The sequence below is a fragment of the Penicillium solitum genome (assembly GCF_028829755.1).
Source record: "Penicillium solitum strain IBT 25940 chromosome Unknown utg000008l_segment0_segment0, whole genome shotgun sequence".
Taxonomy (NCBI): domain Eukaryota; kingdom Fungi; phylum Ascomycota; class Eurotiomycetes; order Eurotiales; family Aspergillaceae; genus Penicillium; species Penicillium solitum.
Window position 1 is genome coordinate 2,773,308 of NW_027072127.1, and position 20,686 is coordinate 2,793,993.

General features: G+C 50.0%; 10 protein-coding genes across 10 annotated transcripts; 6 read left to right on the forward strand and 4 right to left on the reverse strand.

Annotated features, from left to right (window-relative positions):
• Positions 1-673: 673 nt before the first annotated feature.
• Positions 674-2,091, forward strand: N7455_010349 (N(6)-L-threonylcarbamoyladenine synthase family protein; the record flags this gene model as incomplete). Its single annotated transcript, XM_040954188.2, has 2 exons — positions 674-783; positions 846-2,091. 2 exons carry the CDS (start codon positions 674-676, stop codon positions 2,089-2,091), a joined length of 1,356 nt encoding a protein of 451 aa, XP_040815471.2.
• Positions 2,092-2,439: 348 nt separating this feature from the next.
• Positions 2,440-3,062, reverse strand: N7455_010350 (uncharacterized protein; the record flags this gene model as incomplete). Its single annotated transcript, XM_040954186.2, has 5 exons — positions 2,440-2,531; positions 2,590-2,667; positions 2,727-2,738; positions 2,796-2,974; positions 3,040-3,062. The coding sequence occupies 5 exons, from the start codon at positions 3,060-3,062 to the stop codon at positions 2,440-2,442; spliced, it is 384 nt and encodes a 127-aa protein (XP_040815545.2).
• Positions 3,063-3,472: 410 nt separating this feature from the next.
• Positions 3,473-6,775, forward strand: N7455_010351 (putative PHD finger domain protein; the record flags this gene model as incomplete). The annotated part of the gene is made up of 2 exons (XM_040954007.2): positions 3,473-5,883; positions 5,935-6,775. The coding sequence occupies 2 exons, from the start codon at positions 3,473-3,475 to the stop codon at positions 6,773-6,775; spliced, it is 3,252 nt and encodes a 1,083-aa protein (XP_040815348.2).
• Positions 6,776-7,179: 404 nt separating this feature from the next.
• On the forward strand, positions 7,180-8,397 carry N7455_010352 (RNA recognition motif domain-containing protein; the record flags this gene model as incomplete). The annotated part of the gene is made up of 4 exons (XM_040954145.2): positions 7,180-7,216; positions 7,273-7,378; positions 7,430-7,776; positions 7,838-8,397. 4 exons carry the CDS (start codon positions 7,180-7,182, stop codon positions 8,395-8,397), a joined length of 1,050 nt encoding a protein of 349 aa, XP_040815345.1.
• Positions 8,398-9,687: 1,290 nt separating this feature from the next.
• On the reverse strand, positions 9,688-10,421 carry N7455_010353 (DPY30/SDC1 family protein; the record flags this gene model as incomplete). The annotated part of the gene is made up of 3 exons (XM_040954253.2): positions 9,688-9,934; positions 10,024-10,268; positions 10,410-10,421. 3 exons carry the CDS (start codon positions 10,419-10,421, stop codon positions 9,847-9,849), a joined length of 345 nt encoding a protein of 114 aa, XP_040815495.2. The 3' UTR covers positions 9,688-9,846.
• A 242-nt stretch (positions 10,422-10,663) lies between these two features.
• N7455_010354 (fanconi-associated nuclease 1) lies at positions 10,664-13,119 on the forward strand (the record flags this gene model as incomplete). Its single annotated transcript, XM_040954108.2, has 3 exons — positions 10,664-11,140; positions 11,194-12,529; positions 12,601-13,119. The coding sequence occupies exons 1-3, from the start codon at positions 10,704-10,706 to the stop codon at positions 13,117-13,119; spliced, it is 2,292 nt and encodes a 763-aa protein (XP_040815533.2). The 5' UTR covers positions 10,664-10,703.
• Positions 13,120-13,493: 374 nt separating this feature from the next.
• On the reverse strand, positions 13,494-14,304 carry N7455_010355 (40S ribosomal protein uS15; the record flags this gene model as incomplete). Its single annotated transcript, XM_040954053.1, has 4 exons — positions 13,494-13,667; positions 13,741-13,787; positions 14,002-14,034; positions 14,103-14,304. 4 exons carry the CDS (start codon positions 14,302-14,304, stop codon positions 13,494-13,496), a joined length of 456 nt encoding a protein of 151 aa, XP_040815562.1.
• A 730-nt stretch (positions 14,305-15,034) lies between these two features.
• Positions 15,035-16,401, reverse strand: N7455_010356 (8-oxoguanine glycosylase OGG1; the record flags this gene model as incomplete). The annotated part of the gene is made up of 3 exons (XM_065606425.1): positions 15,035-15,453; positions 15,505-16,247; positions 16,307-16,401. 3 exons carry the CDS (start codon positions 16,399-16,401, stop codon positions 15,035-15,037), a joined length of 1,257 nt encoding a protein of 418 aa, XP_065460388.1.
• A 175-nt stretch (positions 16,402-16,576) lies between these two features.
• N7455_010357 (splicing factor u2af large subunit) lies at positions 16,577-18,566 on the forward strand (the record flags this gene model as incomplete). Its single annotated transcript, XM_040954100.2, has 5 exons — positions 16,577-16,604; positions 16,654-16,679; positions 16,733-17,396; positions 17,445-18,028; positions 18,084-18,566. The coding sequence occupies 5 exons, from the start codon at positions 16,577-16,579 to the stop codon at positions 18,564-18,566; spliced, it is 1,785 nt and encodes a 594-aa protein (XP_040815526.2).
• Positions 18,567-20,023: 1,457 nt separating this feature from the next.
• On the forward strand, positions 20,024-20,669 carry N7455_010358 (uncharacterized protein; the record flags this gene model as incomplete). Its single annotated transcript, XM_065606426.1, has 3 exons — positions 20,024-20,170; positions 20,241-20,399; positions 20,484-20,669. The coding sequence occupies 3 exons, from the start codon at positions 20,024-20,026 to the stop codon at positions 20,667-20,669; spliced, it is 492 nt and encodes a 163-aa protein (XP_065460389.1).
• Between the last annotated feature and the right edge of the window lie 17 nt (positions 20,670-20,686).

The following is a 20,686-nucleotide window of genomic DNA, read 5'->3' on the forward strand; positions in this document are numbered from 1 at the left end:
AGCTGGAGTAATGGGGAGCGACCAGGTGCTTCTGAATGACTCGGGGTTTACATCCTGCTTTTGCAATGATGCCACGCCCTGCACCCTGGGTCTCTTGTTGATCACCTCAATCCACACAGCACCTCGCGCGCCCCACGATCGACATCCTCAAATTGCAAGATGAGCTCCTGTAAATGACAGAACGACGCATCAAAGTGTGCATCCAGCCTGTCTCAAGATGGGGTTCTGGATGATTATCTTGCCACGCTTTTCGCTAGCCCCCCAATTCGTCTGTCATTCATGGGGGCTAAATCGGCCTTTTGATACACAGCGCACATTCTGTTCTTGGAAGGAAAACGATGTATCAGTGTTTTGGAGGAACAATATATTTATGACGTTATGATGGGACCTGGATTGACGATTTTGATTTTGGAGTATAAATGTTTTTAACCTAGTCGTTCGTTACTGCAAATACAACGGTCGCCTCGACCCTATATTGACATTCTCGATTACAATAGCAAGTAAATTCATGGTTCGTAGGTAATATTCTTCGCGATAGTACGGAGCTCTCCGTAGATCACTATATATTGCTGTTTTGGTACCTGTTTTAGGGCTCTAATTGAGGGCTTCTCCGGCCCGTGCGCGTCCGATCTTTTTCGCCCCTGTCGCCGGTCGTATGTCAAACATCTTACCAATGTTGTTCAAGGTGACTGCTGCTGCGACTTTTCGCAGATCGGCGATAAATGCGAGGAGATGTTTGAACTCCCGCCGTGGCTTGCTTACGTTGGCAATTGAAACGTCATGGTAAGCGGAGGTGAACGCCAGTCCGAAAAAAAGCCGCCCAACTAATTGGTTGCAAACAACAGTGACGATACATCGGTAGCCATCGTCGAGAAAACAAAGAAAGTCTCCGGAAACGCAGCTAAAATCCATTTCCTTGAAAATGTAACAGCCGACACGCGCGAGCATCGGGGAATTCACCCTATCATCGCCCTCGAATCCCACCAAGACAACCTCGCAAACCTTGTACAGAAAGCCCTTAATTACCTACCGGAGTCAAAAACAGGCGATGGACTCAAACTAGCAGATGGAACTCGTCGCCGCCTCCCAGATTTCATATCCGCCACAAGAGGCCCCGGAATGCGGTCAAACCTGTCCGTTGGCCTCGACACTGGAAAGGCGCTGTCGGTAGCATGGCAGATCCCCATGGTCGGAGTGCACCACATGCAGGCACATCTTTTGACACCCGGGCTCGTATCATGCCTGGAAAACGAAACCAAAGCCGACCCACCCGCAACGACGCCCGAATTCCCTTTCCTGTCCATTCTCGTCTCTGGCGGCCATACGACTCTAGTTCAATCCAAAGGTCTCACAGACCATAAGATCCTCGCTACAAGCGAAGATATAGCTATTGGGGAGGCACTCGATAAATCCGCACGAGATATCCTACCCGAGTCTTTGCTTCAGGAAGCTAAAAGCACCATGTACGGCAAGAGTCTGGAGCAATTTGTCTTCCCCAATGGCAAAACCGATTTCGCCGATTACTCGCCACCACAAACTCGGGGTCAAGAAGTAGCCAGACGCATAAGCGATTGGGGCTGGTCTCTTACGACTCCATTTGCGAATACGCGAACCATGCAGTTCAGCTTTTCTTCAATTTCGAGCATGGTTGGGAAGATCGTTCAAAGTAACAGTACGAATATTAAGATGTCACACGCAGAGCGTGTCGATCTAGGCCGGGAAGCCATGCGTGTCTGCTTTGAACACCTTGCTTCGCGCACTATTATCGCTCTAGAGACTCTGCGGCCGCACAATACTGGCAAGGATGAGATCAACACCCTCGTTGTCAGTGGGGGTGTTGCTGCCAACCAGTTCCTCATGAAAGTGCTTACTTCATTTTTGGAAGTGCGCGGCTTTGGCCATATGAAGATCGTTGCTCCGCCTCCATATTTGTGTACCGACAATGCGGCCATGATTGGATGGGCGGGAATTGAGATGTTCGAGGCTGGGTTCCGATCCAACCTTAGCTGTCGTCCTCTGCGGAAATGGACCCTTGACCCTAAGGCTGATGATGGAGGTATCCTTGGCCCAGGAGGCTGGATCAAAGAGTGATGGTTGCAGTTGGATGGCTACCTGCTTGTATATTAGTGACATACCCTCTCTGTATAATAGCGCGTGTAAAATAGTGCAATCGCATCCCCATAGATTTCTTGATGCAGCCCATGAATTGTAATGAATAAATTTTGAAAAAAGGAGTCATAGTGCATTATGGACATGTAAGACCCAGAATCATCAGAGACGCCGATGCCATGTAACCTCCGAGTCCACTCATCACCCATGCATCCTCCACAGTAGGGTATCGAAGATGCGCCGTTGCAACCCATGAAAACGAACCAAACTCGCGACCGGCCGACTGTGCAATGCAAGTACTTTGAGATAATGAAGTCATAATCGTGACGATCAGCCGCCGACGGGGGGGCCGCTTCGCTGCAGTAAAGCAACCTGTTTTCTAAGCTCCAAGAAGAAGTCTTTCCCATTCGCCATATTTTGCGCTGTAGATATGGTTATTGTTTGTTCAAAGAGTATGCAATGATCGAAGGGAGACTGTACCCTTGGGACCCCAGGCAGTAGATCGTTGGGTAGGGCCGTCTTTAGAATGAGATTTGTAGGGTGTCGACGACTTGGCTTCTGTATCAATGGCGCATGGATTAGATTTGAGTAGAAATGAAGGTAGCGATAAGACATACCATGAGGCCCTGCTGTATCGTAGAAGCTTGGTCAGCTCTTGCACTTGCAGATTAGGTGCATATACATACTCTTCAGACCGTTCTTAACCTCTGCGGCGTTGAAGCCCCGTACAGGGACATGCTGTTCCTGCGGAGGGTTGGATGCGCCCCAAGCAGCATTGTTATCGCGTGCGCTTCCCTGTCCTCCTGTTTTATCACGGTTGTTCGAGTTGCGCTGCGACGCCTGGCGACTGGGTCCACCCCGCCATCTTAGGAAGAGAGTAACAGTTAGCGAAGCTGACGCGCGTGGTGTTTTGGGGTGGATAACGCGTACCTGTTTTCGCTAGAACCACTCATGTTGTAAATTTATGTAAACCGGAAAAATCAAAGCTCGATCGAAGGAACAACGTCGTCAATAGCTGGCAAGGGACAGCTGTGGATGTCATGTCCCTATGTCAAGCTGCGGAGGTGCTTCAAGCCCAGCTTGGCGCCTCAGGCCAACAGGCCCAGCCAGCTCGGCTGTCTCCGCCTTGACCAGATAACCAAACACCTCATCGCGCCTTGCAGCTTCCACGGGCTCTGGCGTCCTTTGCGTCCATTGTGTCCATTCGTTTCTAGTTTGCTGTCGCATGACTTGAGAATTGCAACTTTGATTTCTCCCGAGGCCCTGCCTGAGTCGGGCTCTGAACGCGACCTGACGCCGTCCGATTAACAATCGCCATCCCCAACGAGCAACATACACATACCCGAAAGCTCGTTCTTGAATTATGGCACCGACGGTCCGACATTCAATCTCTGGTCGTCCATCACGCAGTAAACCTAGGTCTTCTCTCAAATCATCCAACAACGGCTCCTTCGATTCCCCTGACGGCCCTCCTTCGAAGAAGCGAAAGTACATTCCAGGTGGCCCTGGAGGAGGAGGAAGATTCATCGACTTCGACGCTGCAGCTGCCGCTGCCGCAGCCGCCGCCCAAGAAAGCCCGAAAAAAACTACTCCCCGTCGCCACTCCGCAAGTGCTCGAGGCCGTCCACCCCGTGAGATGGACCAACCATTCTTAGCCCCTCCACCGCCACCTCCCATCATACCAACAACACCACCCTCCATGTCGCGTCCAAGGCGCGACAAGAACCAAACACGCGGTCGGTTTACCTCTTCCACGGCTGCAGCTCTAGCACTTCAACAAGGTGATGGGTACAAACCACGCGAAGAACGCGGGTGGGAAGAGTTCCATCCCGACTTGGACATCGATGGCAAAATTGCTGTCTTCACGTCTGAAGAGGTCGATGCCCCAGATAACTCTACTCCTGTATTGAGCCTAGAGGCACTGGCTGGTGCAACAGTCTCGGACCTTTCAGGATCACCAGTTATTATATCAGGCGAAATGGCTTCTCCAATCCCAATCAAACGCAGGCCTGGCCGTCCACCTCGTCGCCCCGAGGCCATCCTTAATGCCCTTCTCGCCCAGCAAGGACAAAAGATCATACCGCCCCCGGGCCCCAACCCCCGCGAGAAACTAACACTACCCAAGCCGTCGTTCAGACTTCGTGACCCTTTCACATTCTATGAGAAGAAGGGTGTCGGGCATCAAAACTATGTTGACCGGACCATGGCAAACGTGGGATACCAGGAGAGCGATCTCTTCCTCCGCCATGACCGGCGATTTATTCGAATGACCGAAGGCACTCAAGAAGATGACCTTGATGTCATTCAACCTGCCATGACAGATGGGGACCTTAACACCACCATTGGGCGTGTCGAATATGACATGGACGAGCAGGATGAAAAATGGTTGGAAGAATATAATGCCAAGCGCCGTGAAGATCAACTTGAACCCATCAAGCCCGCTGTGTTTGAGATTACCATGACCAAAATCGAGAGGGAGTGGCATACCCTTGAGAAGCGCATCCCCAAGCCGAATCCCAAGCCCCCACAGACCGGACGTCTTCGCTCTAGCTCTGCGGCTGCGGTCAATGGCGAGACTGCTGGGCCGGGCGAAGAACAAGACAGCAAGTGTGCTATCTGTGATGATGGCGATTGTGAAAACTCAAATGCAATTGTTTTCTGCGATGGCTGTGACCTTGCAGTGCATCAGGAGTGTTATGGTGTTCCTTTCATTCCAGAAGGTCAGTGGCTTTGCCGCAAGTGCCAGTTGCTTGGAAGAGGATCTACCAATTGTATTTTCTGCCCAAACACCGAGGGTGCATTCAAACAAACAACCTCATCCAAATGGGCTCATCTACTCTGCTCTTTCTGGATCCCTGAAGTTTCTATAGGTAATCCATCTCTTATGGAGCCGGTGACCGACGTTGAAAAGGTTCCACGCAGCCGCTGGAAGTTGAATTGCTACATCTGCAAACAACGGATGGGTGCATCTATTCAATGCAGCAACAAAAACTGCTTTGTTGCCTTCCATGTCTCATGTGCACGCAGAGCTCAACTTTATCTAAAGATGAAGATTGGCCATGGTCTTATGGACTCCCACCTTCTCAAGGCTTTCTGCGACAAGCACGTTCCTCCTGACTGGCGATTGGAGCATGGTACTGATGCCGCAACTGCTGATGCCATCGAATATTACCGCAATACCATGCAAGGTAGACGCTGGGGAGACAGCCAAGCTGCAGCACTCTCAATGGGCCCGGCACACCCTAATGACGGAGGAGAAGAGGATCGCACCCTCACTCCTCGCCTTACCTTAACAGTAGGCGGCAATAAACGGAAACGTGTTCCCAGAACAATTTGGAAGCTGCCCTGCGGTGCGCCAGTTATCCCCCAGGTTGTGTTAAACTCAGTGATTGCTTCTCTCGGGCGATTTACAGTACGCCAAAGGAAGCAATATGCCGAGGATGCATCCAAGTATTGGACATTGAAACGAGAGGCGAGACGTGGAGCAGCATTGCTCAAGCGACTCCAGTTGCAGTTGGAGACCTTCTCATCTATGGAAATGACACGAAGAGACTACGTGGCAATGGGTGTTCCCGGACACAAACGTCTGGAACGTCGCATTGAGTTTGGCGAGCGACTTTACAAGGATCTCGATCGATTGAGGATGCTATGCGATGAAGTGAAGAAACGGGAGAGGGAGAAGTTAAAGGATGCAGAGATGCTCCGTAACATTGTCGATCTTGTCTACTTCCCTACATTCCCACTGCTCTGGCCTATTCTTGAAAAAGCTCAACTGTAAGGTATATTCGTCCTATTTTGTCAACCCTCATACTGACTTTATCCCAGGCTCGATGGAAAGGGTGTGTTTGCAGCCGGCTTGATGTCAATCCGACAAAGGCTCAACGAACGATTCTATCCGTCTGTTGCTGCTTTCTCTGCCGATTTGGCCAGTCTTTTCACCTCGGAAATCGGCGTGGAGCCCGCTGGCGATACCGCGGAACTCCAAGCGCAAATCAGTGGCCGCGCCCCGGAGCTCAGCCTGGAGCAACGCGAGAAGAGAAAATTAGCAAAACGGATAATCAAAGTCATCCAGCCTTCCCTGGAGGATGCGATCCGGAAAGAGAGCGAGCTCAACCGCAAACCATTCGAGAAGGAGTTGAAGGAGCTGGATGTGATTCTTGATCACAGTGTGATGTCACGCAGTGGTGATTCTGTCGAACCGGAAGGCGATACTGAGCTGTATGGTCATCCCGATGCTATGGAAGGAGTTGAAGAAACACTTCCTACAACAGAGCCTCCATCGGAAACCCACCCTAAAGATGAACAACACCCTGAAGCAGAAGGGCTGCCTCCTGCTGAAGATCCTATGAAGAGTGTCCCCACCTACTATCGACATCCAACTCCTGTCTTGACCGAGCAAGACCAGCAGCTACCTTTGGCTTTGGGTGGAATTCAATGGTACATGCAGCCATTCGACCCTATCGGTACAACTGTTCATGAGGAACGGTGGACTGGACGGGATGTCATGCGTGGAATGAGTGAAGAACTCAGCGAACTGGATGAGGATGAACTCGAAGGGTTGAAGGACTTAGTTAATGATGGAGACCTGAAGGGCCAGACCACCAGCACCCCGGCTGCTTCACAACAGAATCCCCGTCGAACTCGACGTTTGCGAGGCTCACGATGATTACTTTCTGGACATGATTCGTATGGGGTTCACGAATTTGATTTTAGCGCAGTTCAATTTCAGGAGTTAGTTTTAGTTGTATGAATATTTGCACTAGGTTCTATAGCTAATAAGGCTTTAATATGGCGATTGCTTCGGTCTTGGCATGAAATCCGTTTGTCATGGTCAAGATAACCCCCTGCATAAACTCACATTTTCAAAAGGAATAAAAAAGAAATCTCAGATTTTTCTTCTCCAAATTCACCCCAATTCACCTAATTCACCTAATTCACTCAAAATCCACGCAGTTTGCACAGCTGCCTGATTCCTCGGGTGTGTACTTCCCGGTGCTTAGCGTCCGCTCTTATCAGCTTTCCAACTTCTCTTTCTTCCTTCTTCCAACCTACACCTTCAGTCCTTTCATCATGGCGGACTACGACAACGATTCCAGCCGCTACGCGGGTATGTCTTTTCGAATTATTTCGATGCGCTTGAAAATATTTACCCTTTTTCGATAGACGAGCCTCGATATGATCGTGAGCGCAGCGCCTCTCCTCGCGATGAGCCTCGAGCCGACCGCGACCGTGCTCGCAGCCGTTCCCCCAATGGCCGTTCTGATGACAGGTATGTATTTGTCTGATGTGGTATATCAATTCAAAGCTAATAAACCCACAGAGCTCCTCTGGCTCGCAAGCCTCTCGAGGAAGATGATGAAGGTGCCATCAACTCTGGCTCCAACCTTTTTGTTACTGGCATTCACCCGCGCCTGACCGAGTCCGACATTTCGCGTCTGTTCGAAAAGTACGGCGATGTTGATAACTGCTCTATCATGCTGGACCCCCACACCAAGGAGTCCCGTGGATTCGGTTTCGTGAACATGGTCACCGCCGAGCAGGCTGATGCCGCCAAGGAGGGCCTCCAGGGTGAGGTCATCGAGGGTCGCACCCTGAGCATCGAGAAGGCTCGTCGCGCCCGTCCTCGTACCCCTACTCCCGGAAAGTACTTCGGTCCTCCCAAGCGTGGTAAGTTATATATCATCCCTTCGTTTTGCGCCTTGCATCGGCTTACATTTCATTTCTTCAGATGGCCCTGGTGGACCCCCTGGTGGTCCTAGTGGTCGCGGAGGTGGTCCTCGCCGTGACCGTTACGATGATCGCCGTGGCCCCTCCGGTGGCGGCTGGCGTCGTCGCGACGATGACTACTCCCGCTACGGTCGCTATGACTCTTACAATGATCGCCGTGATTATGGCCGTGACTACGGACGTGACTATGGCCGTCGTGACTACGGTGGTGGCGGCGGTGGTGGCCGTGAGTATGGCGGTCGCCGTGAATCGCGCGATGACTACGGATACCGTGGAGGTGGTGACCGCTACGGTGGTGGCCGTGATGACCGTTACAGCCGTGATGAACGTCGTGGAGGTGGTGAGGAATCTCGCGGCGGCGGCGGTGGCGGCGGTTACTACGATCGTGACGCCAACCCTCCTAGCTTCGATGCTGCCGGCCCTCCCCGTGAGGCTCGCGACCCCTACGCTGGTGGTGGTGGACGTTCCTACGAAGGGCAAGCACGCAGCAGCACTGGCGGTGCTCCTGGCGCCGGCGGCGGTGGCGGCGGTGGCGGCGAGGATCGGTACGCTGGCAGGTAAAGTGTCTCCCCTTGTTTTCTAACCAGAACAGAGACTGGTCTTTGATGTCTCCTGGTTCCTGGTTCCCATGTTTCACCAACTTGTCCACTTCCTCCTCCCCTTTTCTTTGTTTCTGGGATTGTTTTAATGCGGGATTTGGGCCACGGGCCACGGGGCGTCGCTGTCTTTGTTTGTCAATTGCTCTCGGCTCGACGATTTTTTAAAAAAGAAAAAACGGAGCGCCACGACTCGGCAACTTCATCGCACACTTCGGTCGCTTGATGATGTGTCTTTTATGTCTGTTCGCGACGCAACTTCGGGAAAAAAAACTTTTAGCGGCAAAGGGACAGAAAATTATGCGCTGTAATTCGGTTATCTCAGGGTCAGCAAATTCGTCACACAGCTACAGCTACAACTTCACCTCTACACCATCTCCAGTAACGGCTCGATTGTATTCGACTTCTCTAAACAACTGAATGATCAACCATTCGCCCAATTCAAAGCCGTCGACTTTGCGCTTGTAGTTTCAACCTTTTAAACCCCTGGCATTAATCAATTTTCATATTGACAATGCCATTAAAGGTGAGGTGTGTTTCGCAAGCTGACCTATCTAGGTTTTTTTTTGGAATCCTTTGTTCTTCCCCGAATATTTGGTCGGGGTATGGCATGCTTGTACTTATTCTATTTAGGAATCTCTTTGAAGTTCCAAACTTGAATCTATATAACGGCTTCCATATTTCGATGGTTCTATGCGCCATCTACAAGAGCTTCGCTCGGTCCGGGGCTCCGGCATGAAATACACACTACCTTGAAGGCTGTGAGACCCCGATGTCCTTTGTGAGTTGCCACCTATCCAAGCCACTCTTTGTCCTCGAATCCATGGCTGTGGGTTTTCTTTGATCAATGAGACGTCGATTTTTGACAAAGAATAATACATACTCTATCCACTAGGACATTTCCGTCCCTGACTTCCCCGGTATCTGTATATCCTTGTAAAAACATAGTCGGCCGCTTATATATCCTCTGTCATTAAGGACGTAGGAGTCGAATAATCTGACCTATTTGAGATGGTATTGGGATGTTCTACTCAATGTCACACCACACTGCCTTCTCCCTGTACATTATTTTATACACTCTACTTCCCTATATATATACATGTAGGTAGGTACATCCTCAATTCAATGTCTACTATACCAGTAGTTTCGCCCGTTAGGTAGGGGATCATCGCCTTCATTTTAATGCATTATTCTCACTATCTTTCTTCTCTAATATCCTTCAATCCCTACTAGCAAGACAGTATGGACATTGACCGGGGTATCAAATGGTGAACGTCTTAGCGTACATCAAAGTCCACTCACAAGCTTTTCTTTATGAAGCCAAAAGCAAGGGGAAAAAAACAAAAACAATCACAGAACAGAACAGCCTATCAAGCACCATTAAACGCCCAAGAAACCCCGTCCCATTTTGTCTCTACTCCGACTCCTTCTTAGTTTCGCCCTCCACTTCATTACTCTTCTGAAGCAAGAACTCGCCGAGCACACGGAGAGGGTTGGCAGGCCTAGCGCAAAAAAAGAAAAGCAAACAGATTAGTAAAGCCACCCAGAAGACCGATATAGAAAAGCTAGCTAGCCATAGTATTCCACTCACTGTTCGCGCGCAACAGATTTCATCCCGTCAAGCAAATACGGCACGACCTTCTCATTGAGATAGACGCGCGCAGGTGCGCCACCGGGGCGAATCTGGCCCGCAGAGACATTGCCCAAATCGCCAAGCGGCGTGTTGGAGCCAGTGCCGTTTGTTTCGCCCATTGTGGATGTGGGTTTCGGTTGGGGCGCTGTGATGGACGTAGGAGCTGAGGAGGCGGGTGGATCTGAGATTGCGAGGGTGGGAGGCTGCAAAGGTTAATCGAGAGCCTGGGAGGTGTATCTTTTGGGAAGTGGGAGTCGCAACGGTGGAATCGGCGAATGTCTGCGGAGCGGAAGCTGTGGAGCTCGGAGGTGTCGATCGGTGAGGGAGGGAGAGCTGGAGCTTACTGGTAAGGCCATTTTTATATCTAGGGATTGCACTTAGGGGATTTGTGAATGGTATTCAGATAGCATTTCTTTCTTTCTCTTTCTCAGACTGTCTTTGTTTAGTTCCTTTTTCTTATGCGTTTGCCTGTGCCTCTTTGTCGATGTCATATGCAAACAGGACAAACAGCTTAATGGAGTTATATCGAACACGTGATCTCGTGTTTGAAACCTGTTCGCGAGACACGTTGGTCGTGTCTGCCTATACTCGGAGACTCGAGTCGTTGGGACTGATTGCATCCATGGACACGAGAGATCATGTCCTTGCTGAACTTTTGGGAGACGCAGCGTCCCGTGAAACGTCGGCGGACTTTTGAAAAAGAGGATTCTAGTACAGATGCAGAGACTAAACCACCACCGAGTCCGAGTCCTTCGGTCACAGCGGGGGAGCTCCCCGCAGCGGATGATTTAGGGATAATTACCAACAGCCAGACAGAACTCGAGACTTCCCTTCCTGCGATCAAGACCGACGAGGACGCAATAGAGGAGTACGAGACGTCACAGAATGACAAACAGATGGGATTACATGTGAGGCTACGAGATGGTGCCTGGCAGAAAGGCAAGAGCTCCATCTATGTGGATGCATTCAACCTGGCACTGGAAACTGTGCTGGACGAGGAATCACATCTCTTTAACGAGGCCGAAATGGAAATCTTTACTCAGTGGCGGGAACTGTCCTACGAATCACAGTACTTGTATGTTTTCTGTAGAATGGGATGAGATATGGTTGAGATTAATTTTCGACCAGGTATGTTCGACTATTCCTCCGCAAGTCCTCTGCCTGGCACCGTATCAACCGGTTGAACTACTACTCCGACATCTCGGATTTATTCTCTGTTGCCGAGGACCTACAGCGGGACCGGACCCTGCCTGATTCAGAACTCGGAAATAAGTTTAGATTTGCAGAAGGCATAGAAGCGATCACAACGCTGGAAGAGGCTTCATCACTTCTATTGCTGGAGGAACTCAAGGTCTTTGCAAAGGAAGCCAAGGTTCAGGGCAAGAGCAAGAAAGAGTTGCTCACGGCTCTTCGCGAATCGAGCCAGACACAAACAGGACTCAAAGACACGAATAACAGAGACGGCCATTTTACCCAGAAGATATTGGAGTACACGGGTGGATGTATCAGGATCTCGCCAGTGCCTCGCACTCTCTTCGAGCGAGTGCACCTGGTATTCTATCGTTCCACGGAGTGGAGCGAGAAGTCCCTCACAACAATTATCCTAGCCAAAATGACGAAAAGAAACTTCCCCGAGTATATTGTCTGCCGCTCAAATTCCATCTTCTCATCCAGAGAAGCGCTACTGGAATTTGAATCAGCAATACAAACCCAATTCGCCATCGACAACATCCTTGAATCCAACGGCCCAGTCACGACCGAATCCCTTCAACAGATCATCGACCTTGCCAACAAATCTCATCCCCGATGGAAAGAGCTAGTCGATCAAGAACAAAAGAAAGAAGACAGCATCTACGAAAGCGGCGAAGGCGCATATCTACGTCGATTTTCGCCAGCATGGGTGCTCACAAGAATCATCCACAAGAGTCTACACCCTCTCGGGCGGTTCAAGGAGCATAAACGCGAACACGAGGTGCTAGAGGAACTTCTTGCCCAACTTCTTTTCCACGCGGCGCGGCGCGGTGCGTGGTATCAGCGCAAGGCACTACTGGAAGAACACTACATGTGGGCGCTTACGCCTACAGATGGGCGCAGCGAAGAAGCCCAGCGCAAGCATTGGAAGAGACTTGCGCTGCGGACGTGCGAGGCCGGACTTGAAGACCCGCTGTGCCATCTGATCTTTCATTATGACTTACAGAAGCGGATCACGAAACTGGAAAGGGCGCTTCGGGTGGTGAAGCGCGAGCAGCATGATTTTGGACACGTCATGCTAGGCAAGCCTGCTGAGCGGACGATTGAGGGTATCCGTATTGATACGGGTGATACTCCGCGGAAGGGGAAAGCGACTGTTTGGGTTGATGAGAGAGAGGGTGGCGAGTATAGGGTGGAGAGTATGTGTCTGAGTTGGTACCGTGATCATGGATGGAAGGGATATCACTCTGAGGGGGGTATTGTGCGGACACTGGTGAGTCTTACCCCATACAAAGCAGCATTGGAATATGCCGAACATCGAGCTGGCTCTAATTTTGAACACAGTTCGGCTACCTCTTCTACGATATCCTGTTCACATACGTCCCCAATGTCTTCCAGACTGCGTTTCAGACCTGTCCGCTCGATCTCCACACCGATGTCTTCTACCCGTCTCGTGCATCAGAGATCAATCACCGGCTGGTTGAGATCACGAACGGGAATGCAGAGCGGATTGTCCGTGAGATCCATAATCGTGAGGCTCAGGCGCAGCCCTGTGCTATTGGACTTGATTGGTCTTTCGACCTAGATGACTTGGTTGAGATCGTGCAGTGTTTCCGGGGAGAGGCACTTGCTACCATCTGCAAGGTTATGGCGCAGGAGTACCAGCAGCGCGGTGGGGGAATTCCGGACTTGTTTCTCTGGAATCATGAGACGAGGACGGTGATGTTTGCTGAGGTTAAATCCGAGAATGATCGGCTAAGTGATACTCAGCGCCTTTGGGTCCATATTTTAGTGGGAGCTGGTGTTAAAGTTGAGCTTTGCAATGCTGTGGCGAGGGAGGTTAGAGCTGAGTGCGACGTGTGAGTAACGTCCATTCAATCATTGCAAATATGTCTGCTTAAAGTTGCACATGTAGCATAACCTTATTTTCTAGCGCTCCAAATTACCACATGGGTCAAATAGTAGCTAGTATGTTAATGGTCGAGACCGGTTCAACATACTTGAATACCCACTTTATATTGACAAGCTAGCGATCATTTAATGTCACAAATTATCTACATGGGACATCCACTAGCCAGACCTACAACTACCGAAGAATTCTAGAGCATTCATGAACAGGGTATCAAATAATCGTAATCTTTTTTGTTGTATCTAGCAGAAGATAGACCCTTCAGATACGACGATCACGACGATCCGATGGGTTCCCTCCGTCAACCACTCATCCTCCCAAAATGCGCTTATGCGACAAGGGTGGAGGCAGTGGCGCTCTCGTAGCGCCAGGTGGGGGGCAGGACACTGACGGTCTTGTAGTAACGAGACAGACGGTGGATGCGGGACTCGATCAGAATCAGGCGGAACTTGGAGTCCTTGTCCTTGCGGTTACGCTCAAGGTGCTTGCGGACAGCGACGGCCTGGATGGTTCGAGGTTAGCATAATCTGCACGGATAGAGATGAGGGGAAAAGAGGGAGAAAAAAAGTTTTTACCTTCTTGATCAGGAAGTAAAGGTCCTCGGGGAGTTCGGGAGCGAGGCCTGTATTCCAAAATCTCTCTGTCAGTCTAGATGTTCTTGACCAAGCAGAGGCTTAATTGCTGGTGCATTTCTGCTAACCAGTGTCGGGGAGAGAGACGAGCATTTTGCGCTTCGAAGCCAATGGTTCTTTTACCGAACCAGAAAGGCTTGTCCACACAAATTGTTCGCTCTCTTCACCCGACGGATGTGATTATGTGGGCGGAGGGAGTCGTACCGCTGGACTTCAAGATACGGAGGATCTTGTTACCTGCGCAAAAATGTTAGAAAATTTCGATCCTCAAATTCCTAGGGTCGCATTTCTCCGGATTTCCATACCAGTAACAATCTTGACCTGGGCAACACCGTGGGAGTCACGGAGGACAACACCGATCTGGGAAGGAGTGGCACCCTTCTTGGCCAGCTTGCAGATGTGGTCGACAACCTGGTCGGGGGTGGTCTTGAGCCACGCGGGGGCGGTGCGGGAGTAGGGGATGGCGGAAGAGGCAATGCCCTTGCCCTTGCTGTGAAGACGACCCATTTTGGATTGGTGATGTGTCCGGCGGAGGAAATCTGGTCGGTTGTCGGCGTGGATGAAAGATCGAAAATCGAGAAGTGAGAGGGTGTGAGTGTGGACGGGAAAGATGGGGCCTGTGTGGGGTCACGTGACGGCCTTCGCTTATTTCTTTTCTTCGACAAAACTTCACTTCGTTTTCCTTCGAATTTTGTTCCAACTTCAACCACCAACAATCTCAATTTCGCACTTGAGTTGACTGGAATTAATGTTTTCTGGTTCAACTTGAGTGCAAGTTGTATCGTATACACTCGACACGCCTTTCATCCCATCGCCACCGTCAATATCAGGTCAGTTCCAGCTCTTTTTGCTCAATATCCAACCTTCCCACATGATGATACAACGCATTTGTTATTACTTTATTTTCTGGTACCTCTTATGCCAGAGCTAGTGTTTTCGGATGCTAGCTCGATGATCTACCTGGACTTCTGATCTACCTTCTTCAACTTCAAGACTTCTGTTATGAGTTGCTCGACCGTTATACTAACTACGGTTATAGGCATTGATCGTTCATATAGCTAAGATTCCTAAATACAAATACACATGTTTATCGCACTAGACTCATATCTCCATCGTACAATTTTGCCTTCAGCATATGACTTGATTGTTTTGCAATGCTCTAGTATTAGATGTGCAGACTTTTTTTTCTTCGATAAAAGTATGTAGTAGTCAAAGTGGCCCTTGGCCTCTAATAGCCTCAGCGCCTTAGTCGTTTGGACATTCTCCGTGTCTCTGTTGTTTGAGCAGCAGAAACGATGTTCTCGACTTCCTTCCGCTTCCTGCTGATGGGCTTCTTGGCATCATCTATGTCCTCGACCTTAACTTTCACATCGATGTCTTCCTCCTTAGGAACTTTCAAACTGAGAGCAGTTGTCACTTTTGTCTCGACCTTGATATCAGCCTCTTCCTCTTTCACTTTCACGTCGACCTTCTTGGTTGCAGCAAGTTTGTCTGCAAATGTCCGCAGATCCGCAGTGAAAAGCACACTATGAGCCCATCCAGCTTCCTTGCCCCAAAGCTTGCGGAAATGATTGGCAACAGCATCGTAAGTCGTCTTGTTCAGGTTCTTATTGGAGCTTTTTCCAAATCGGTAATCTCGCTGTGCGATTTGCCACACTGTCATAAAGGATTAGAGATAAACCAGAAACATTATCCAAAAGAACTCACCATGAGTATCAACCGGCACAGACTCTCCCCAACCTAGTCCCATTAAACTGACACAGTCTGACACTTTGGGCCCAACTCCCTGTAGCTCAAGGAGCTTTTCATGGGCTTCACGATATCCCTCTCGCCCTTCTGGTTTCATTTCGCCGCTAGGTCTGGGATCCACACCAAATGCTGGACACTCGGGGTTGCTCAGACTGTCTAACCAGCCCTGGTCTCGGTTGGATACCATAACTGCAGTTTGATATATGTATTTAGCACGGTATCCAAACCCTAACTTGCGTAGGTTGCTTTCCACATCCGTGCCAGTTAATGCGCTTGGGGGAGGGAAATCATGATATGCACGCCCTTCAATTGTGGCCACAGATTTTCCATAATGTATGCATAATTTCTCTACCATTTGAGAAATCCGTGCAATATTATTGTTGCTGCTGCAGATAAAGGATACCAGTGCTTCCCATGCATCTTGTCGAAGGATCCTAATCCCAGTGAATTGGGCGGCCTTTTTCTTGAAGTTGGGGTCTTGTGATGACCATTGGGAGTAGAGTTCGGTCAAATTTGGTGTCAGGTTGAAGTAATGTTTGATAATGCGGATAAGATGGTCATTGTCGGAGGTTGTTGCTGTGAATGTATGGGAAGGAGGTTGCACGGATCTATAGTACAAGAAATTGGAATCTTGTTTCAACGATAGAAGATGGCCGTAGAGAACACATCGCCATTCCTGACTCTCTGGGATGTTCTGCCATCTAAAAAGGGTCAGTCGTTTGGTCTGCAATCTCTGGACCCGAAAACTTGGGTGACAAACCTAAAAGACTGGCCACATCTGAGAGTAGTATTAATGCAAAGCTCACTCAAGCTCAAAGGCAGCTTCCGCCATTCGGACAAAGCACCTGCAGACATCTTTGAAACACAAAAGATAGTAATTCGAGACTGCGGAGTCGCTGTCTCCATGTTTGCTTTTCTGCCGATATCTAAATCGACGCTAGGGCGGTGAGAGTATCACCGCCTGCAGCTCCGGGTCATGAGTTTTCCCCTTCACTGGCGACAGAGCTTCATTTCCTCAACCAACTTCAAGATGAACGGCGATACCTACTCATCCAGGGGTAAGTATCCTTACAATTACTTTTTGATATAACTGCTAATATCTCTTAGACACCGGACGTTCCCGCGATTACTTCGTAAGTACCAGCCAATCTTTGGTCGCAACCGCGGCGATTAACCCCAATTCTAGCGCGACGAGCGACGTGATCGAGACCGAGGCGACAGAACCGAACGCGGAGCTGACCGAGCTGCCGACCGAGGCGCTGAACGTGGTTCCGAACGAGGAACCGAGCGTGGAGCTGAACGGGGCGATCGGAGTGATCGAGGTGAACGACGCCGATCGCGTTCGCCTCACCATGGATCCCGAGGCGACTCCCGTCGGGAGCGCGAAGTGAACTCATACTCAACTAGCCGTGACTACCGTGCCCGTGAGCGCGAAGACCGTTACTCTGGCCGCCGTGATGATCGAGACTGGGACCGTGGCGACCGTGCCGAGCGAGGTGACCGCGCTGAGCGTGGGGGTGGTGAACGTGGAGGTGGTGACCGCGGTGGTGGTGACCGGGGCGATCGTCGCCGACGTGACTTTGACGACAGACCTCGCCGCGACCTGTTTGACGACCGACGCGGCGGCGGACGTGGTGGCGGAGACCGTGGTGATCGCGGTGATCGCGGAGACCGTGGAGACCGTGAGAGAAGAGAGCGCAAGAGAAGCGCCACGCCCCCGCGGCGCAAGGAGCCTACTCCTGATCTGACAGATGTCCCCTCGGTGTTGACCCGCAAGCGTCGTTTGACTCAATGGGATATGAAGCCTCCTGGTTACGAGAATGTTACTGCTGAACAGGCAAAGATCTCAGGTATGTATTTGAAGCTCATGAGCCAGTGGAATTGTCTAACATTATTAGGGATGTTCCCTCTTCCCGGAGCTCCTCGTCAGCAGCCGATGGACCCCAGCCGCATGAAGGACTTCCTGAACCCCCCTACTGGCGATAGCGAGAACGCTGCCCTCAAGCCTTCCAACTCTCGCCAATCAAAGCGCCTTTTCGTTTACAACATCCCGCCCGGTGTCTCGGGTGATGGCGTTATTGCCTTCTTCAATCTTCAGTTGAATGGTCTCAATGTTATTCACAGCGTCGACCCCTGCATCTCAGCCCAAGTTTCGGAAGATAAATCATTCGCGCTTCTAGAGTTCAAGGATCCAAATGATGCTACAGTTGCATTGGCATTTGATGGAATTACCATGGCGGAGAGTGGAGACAAGGGACTTGAAGTGAAACGACCAAAGGACTACATTGTCCCCGATGGCAGCGCAGCGCAGCCAGTGCAGCCCGACGTTGTTCTGACCGAGGTTCCCGACTCACCCAACAAGATCTGTATCTCTAATATTCCCACCTATATCAACGAGGAAGCTATTATCATGCTGCTGAAGTCATTCGGTGACCTTAAGTCGTTTGTTTTGGTCAAGGATGCTGCTACAGAGGAGTCTCGGGTAAGTTTGAGTATCTCCATACTGTCCCATGTTTCTTTGCAACTAACCTTTCCAGGGAATTGCCTTCTATGAATACGTCGACCCGAACAACACTGCTCTTGCCGTTGAAGGTTTGAACGGCATGGAACTTGTCGACCGTCACCTTAAGTTTGTTCGCGCCAGTATTGGAACCACACAGGCCTCCGGTCTCGACATGGGCGTGAATGCCATGCAAATGTTTGCCAAGACCACCTCCCAGGATCTCGAGACCACCCAGGTCTTGCAGCTTCTCAACATGGTCACGCTTGATGAGCTTCTCAATGACGAAGATTACGAAGAAATCATGGAGGATGTGAGCGAGGAATGCTCCAAGTTCGGAAAGATTCTCGCAGTGAAGATCCCCCGCCGTGGACATGGCGCTGGCAAGATCTTCATTAAGTACGATAGTGCTGAATCTGCCACCAACGCTCTCAAGGCGCTGGCGGGTCGCAAGTTCTCTGACCGTACAGTCGTTGCCTCGTACTTCGGGGTTGAGAACTTCGACACCGAGGCCTGGTAAACCGGGGTTGACGCTGTTCATTTTCCATTCCTTATTTCCCTTGATGCAGGCGTGTTTTTTCTTTCTTTTTTCTCGGGACCATTCGCTTTGAGCAGTAGGTCCCACATGTGTACCATAACAAAAATGCTCACATCATCGGTCAATTGAAATGCTCACTGAAGCTTTAGTTCCTTTTCCCGTACAGCCGTGGTTCTCAGAATGTCAGAATGGGGTTGGATGGAAATGGAGAAGAGGAATGTCGGTACGAGCCGTCTCGGTTGATCTGTTCTAGGGTGACTAAAGTGCCTCTACCGGTCTCAATAACCATGATGTCGGTGTTTTTCCTCTGCTTCTTGCAACACGTTGTAGAATAAAACAACTCAATGAACACATAATATCACCCCTAATGGCATAAAAGAAGAAAAGTCCACTTTTGTGGGGACAAGAAGTCTCCAGCATGCTAGTAATCTCTCCGCGCGTTAGCCTCGCCGCCCCTTCATACAGCCCTACGTTATCTGGTAACGTATCCTACAAGCAAATGGCATCTAAAATGTAAAATATACACAAAAAAAAGATGATTCCGGGCAGAGATCGAATGAGCTCTGCCAGTCTTTCGGACCCTCCCAAGATAGAGGAAGTCCGCGCCCCAAATTGGTTCATGCGCGATTTGAACCGTAAGCTTTAGAGGGACTCCGCACACCCAGATGAGTGAATTTTGGGTTTCACGCACGCAGATAGGCGGGAATATGGTGCGAGCGTTTACCGCTCTGCCATATCTGCTACGGCGGGATATAGGAGAAGTGACGTCATCTTTAACCCACGTGACTTCTGTAACCCTCTACAGCATGACCATTCCGCTGGTATGGATTAGCCTGGGAGATCAAAAGAAAGAAACATAGAAATATTTTTGCTGTGGAAAAAAAATGGAAGCCTAGAAGAGCGCTTCTTGGCTACAAGCTATTTTAACGGCCCGAAGGAACGCAACCGCATGGTTTTTGCCTTGGATCCGAACCCGAACCCGAGACGAAGATCCCGAAGATCAAGAAGGCTGACACTTTATACGATATGCTATAGGTGCAATGCTTGATTACTTACCAACTATGACCCCTAGCTCCAATCTTAGATCTTGGTTTTATGTATATTTGAGGATTTGTGGGTCTTACGCCCAGGTCTGGAGCTGATATCGAGCTTGGCACTTGTGTTTGGCATTTGTGCTTGGCAGGCGGAGATGGTCACTATGCATGGAGAGTAAAAGGGCTTAGTATCGTATTCGGTTCTATACTTCGGGAGCCTAATCTACAATCTAAACTTTTTCTCATATCATCAGGAGTCGAAGGTATATAAAGGATGTAGAGCAAGACCACAAGAATGCATAGAGAGATCAAGAGTCACATTTTCTGAGGCCAATTGCATTGCATTTCATACACTCATACTGCTCGAAAATACCAACAATGTCAACAATATCAAAGATGTCAAAAATGGCCCTCTTCCATTCGCATCACAAGTTCAAGGTCCATTTGGTGCAAGTGTTGTTGGCAGTCGTTATTATCGCTCTTTCCGTCGCCCGAATGCTCCTTTCGGGGCAACAGACAAGGACTCGAGCCAGTACCATGGGAATAGGAATGGTAAGAATCAACCATCCTATGCAAGATGGCACTTTCAAAGGTTCTATCTAACGCAAAATATGGAATATAGGGTGCCAAATCACTGGTAATCATCCTTTACCAGCTCCTGACGGAACACGTTTCTCGCCTCCAGCGATGGGCGAGCCTAAAAGCATACCTTATTCTGAATTCGCTGGAGATAGTCTTTTGGGGCGCTGTGGTGTTCCTCGTCTTACAGGCAAATCTCCAGGTGTGTGTGGGTACAGGTTGCGCCCTGGGATGGGTGGTGATCGTGTTATCCGCAAACATGAAGTGAGCAAACTCAAGACCACAGGAAACCCCTAATAATCAATCAGAAAACTTTACTGACATGGGAGAGTTTAGTCTTCTTTCGGTCTATACGACTGTCGTTTCCTACCTGGACTATCGATACTACAAGGCTAAGGGCCAGCACCGGGGTTCTACTGTGAAAGAGGAACTCCCGCTACATAATAGGAGTGAGAGTGACTCAAGTGTCTGATGATGAAACGTACCAGT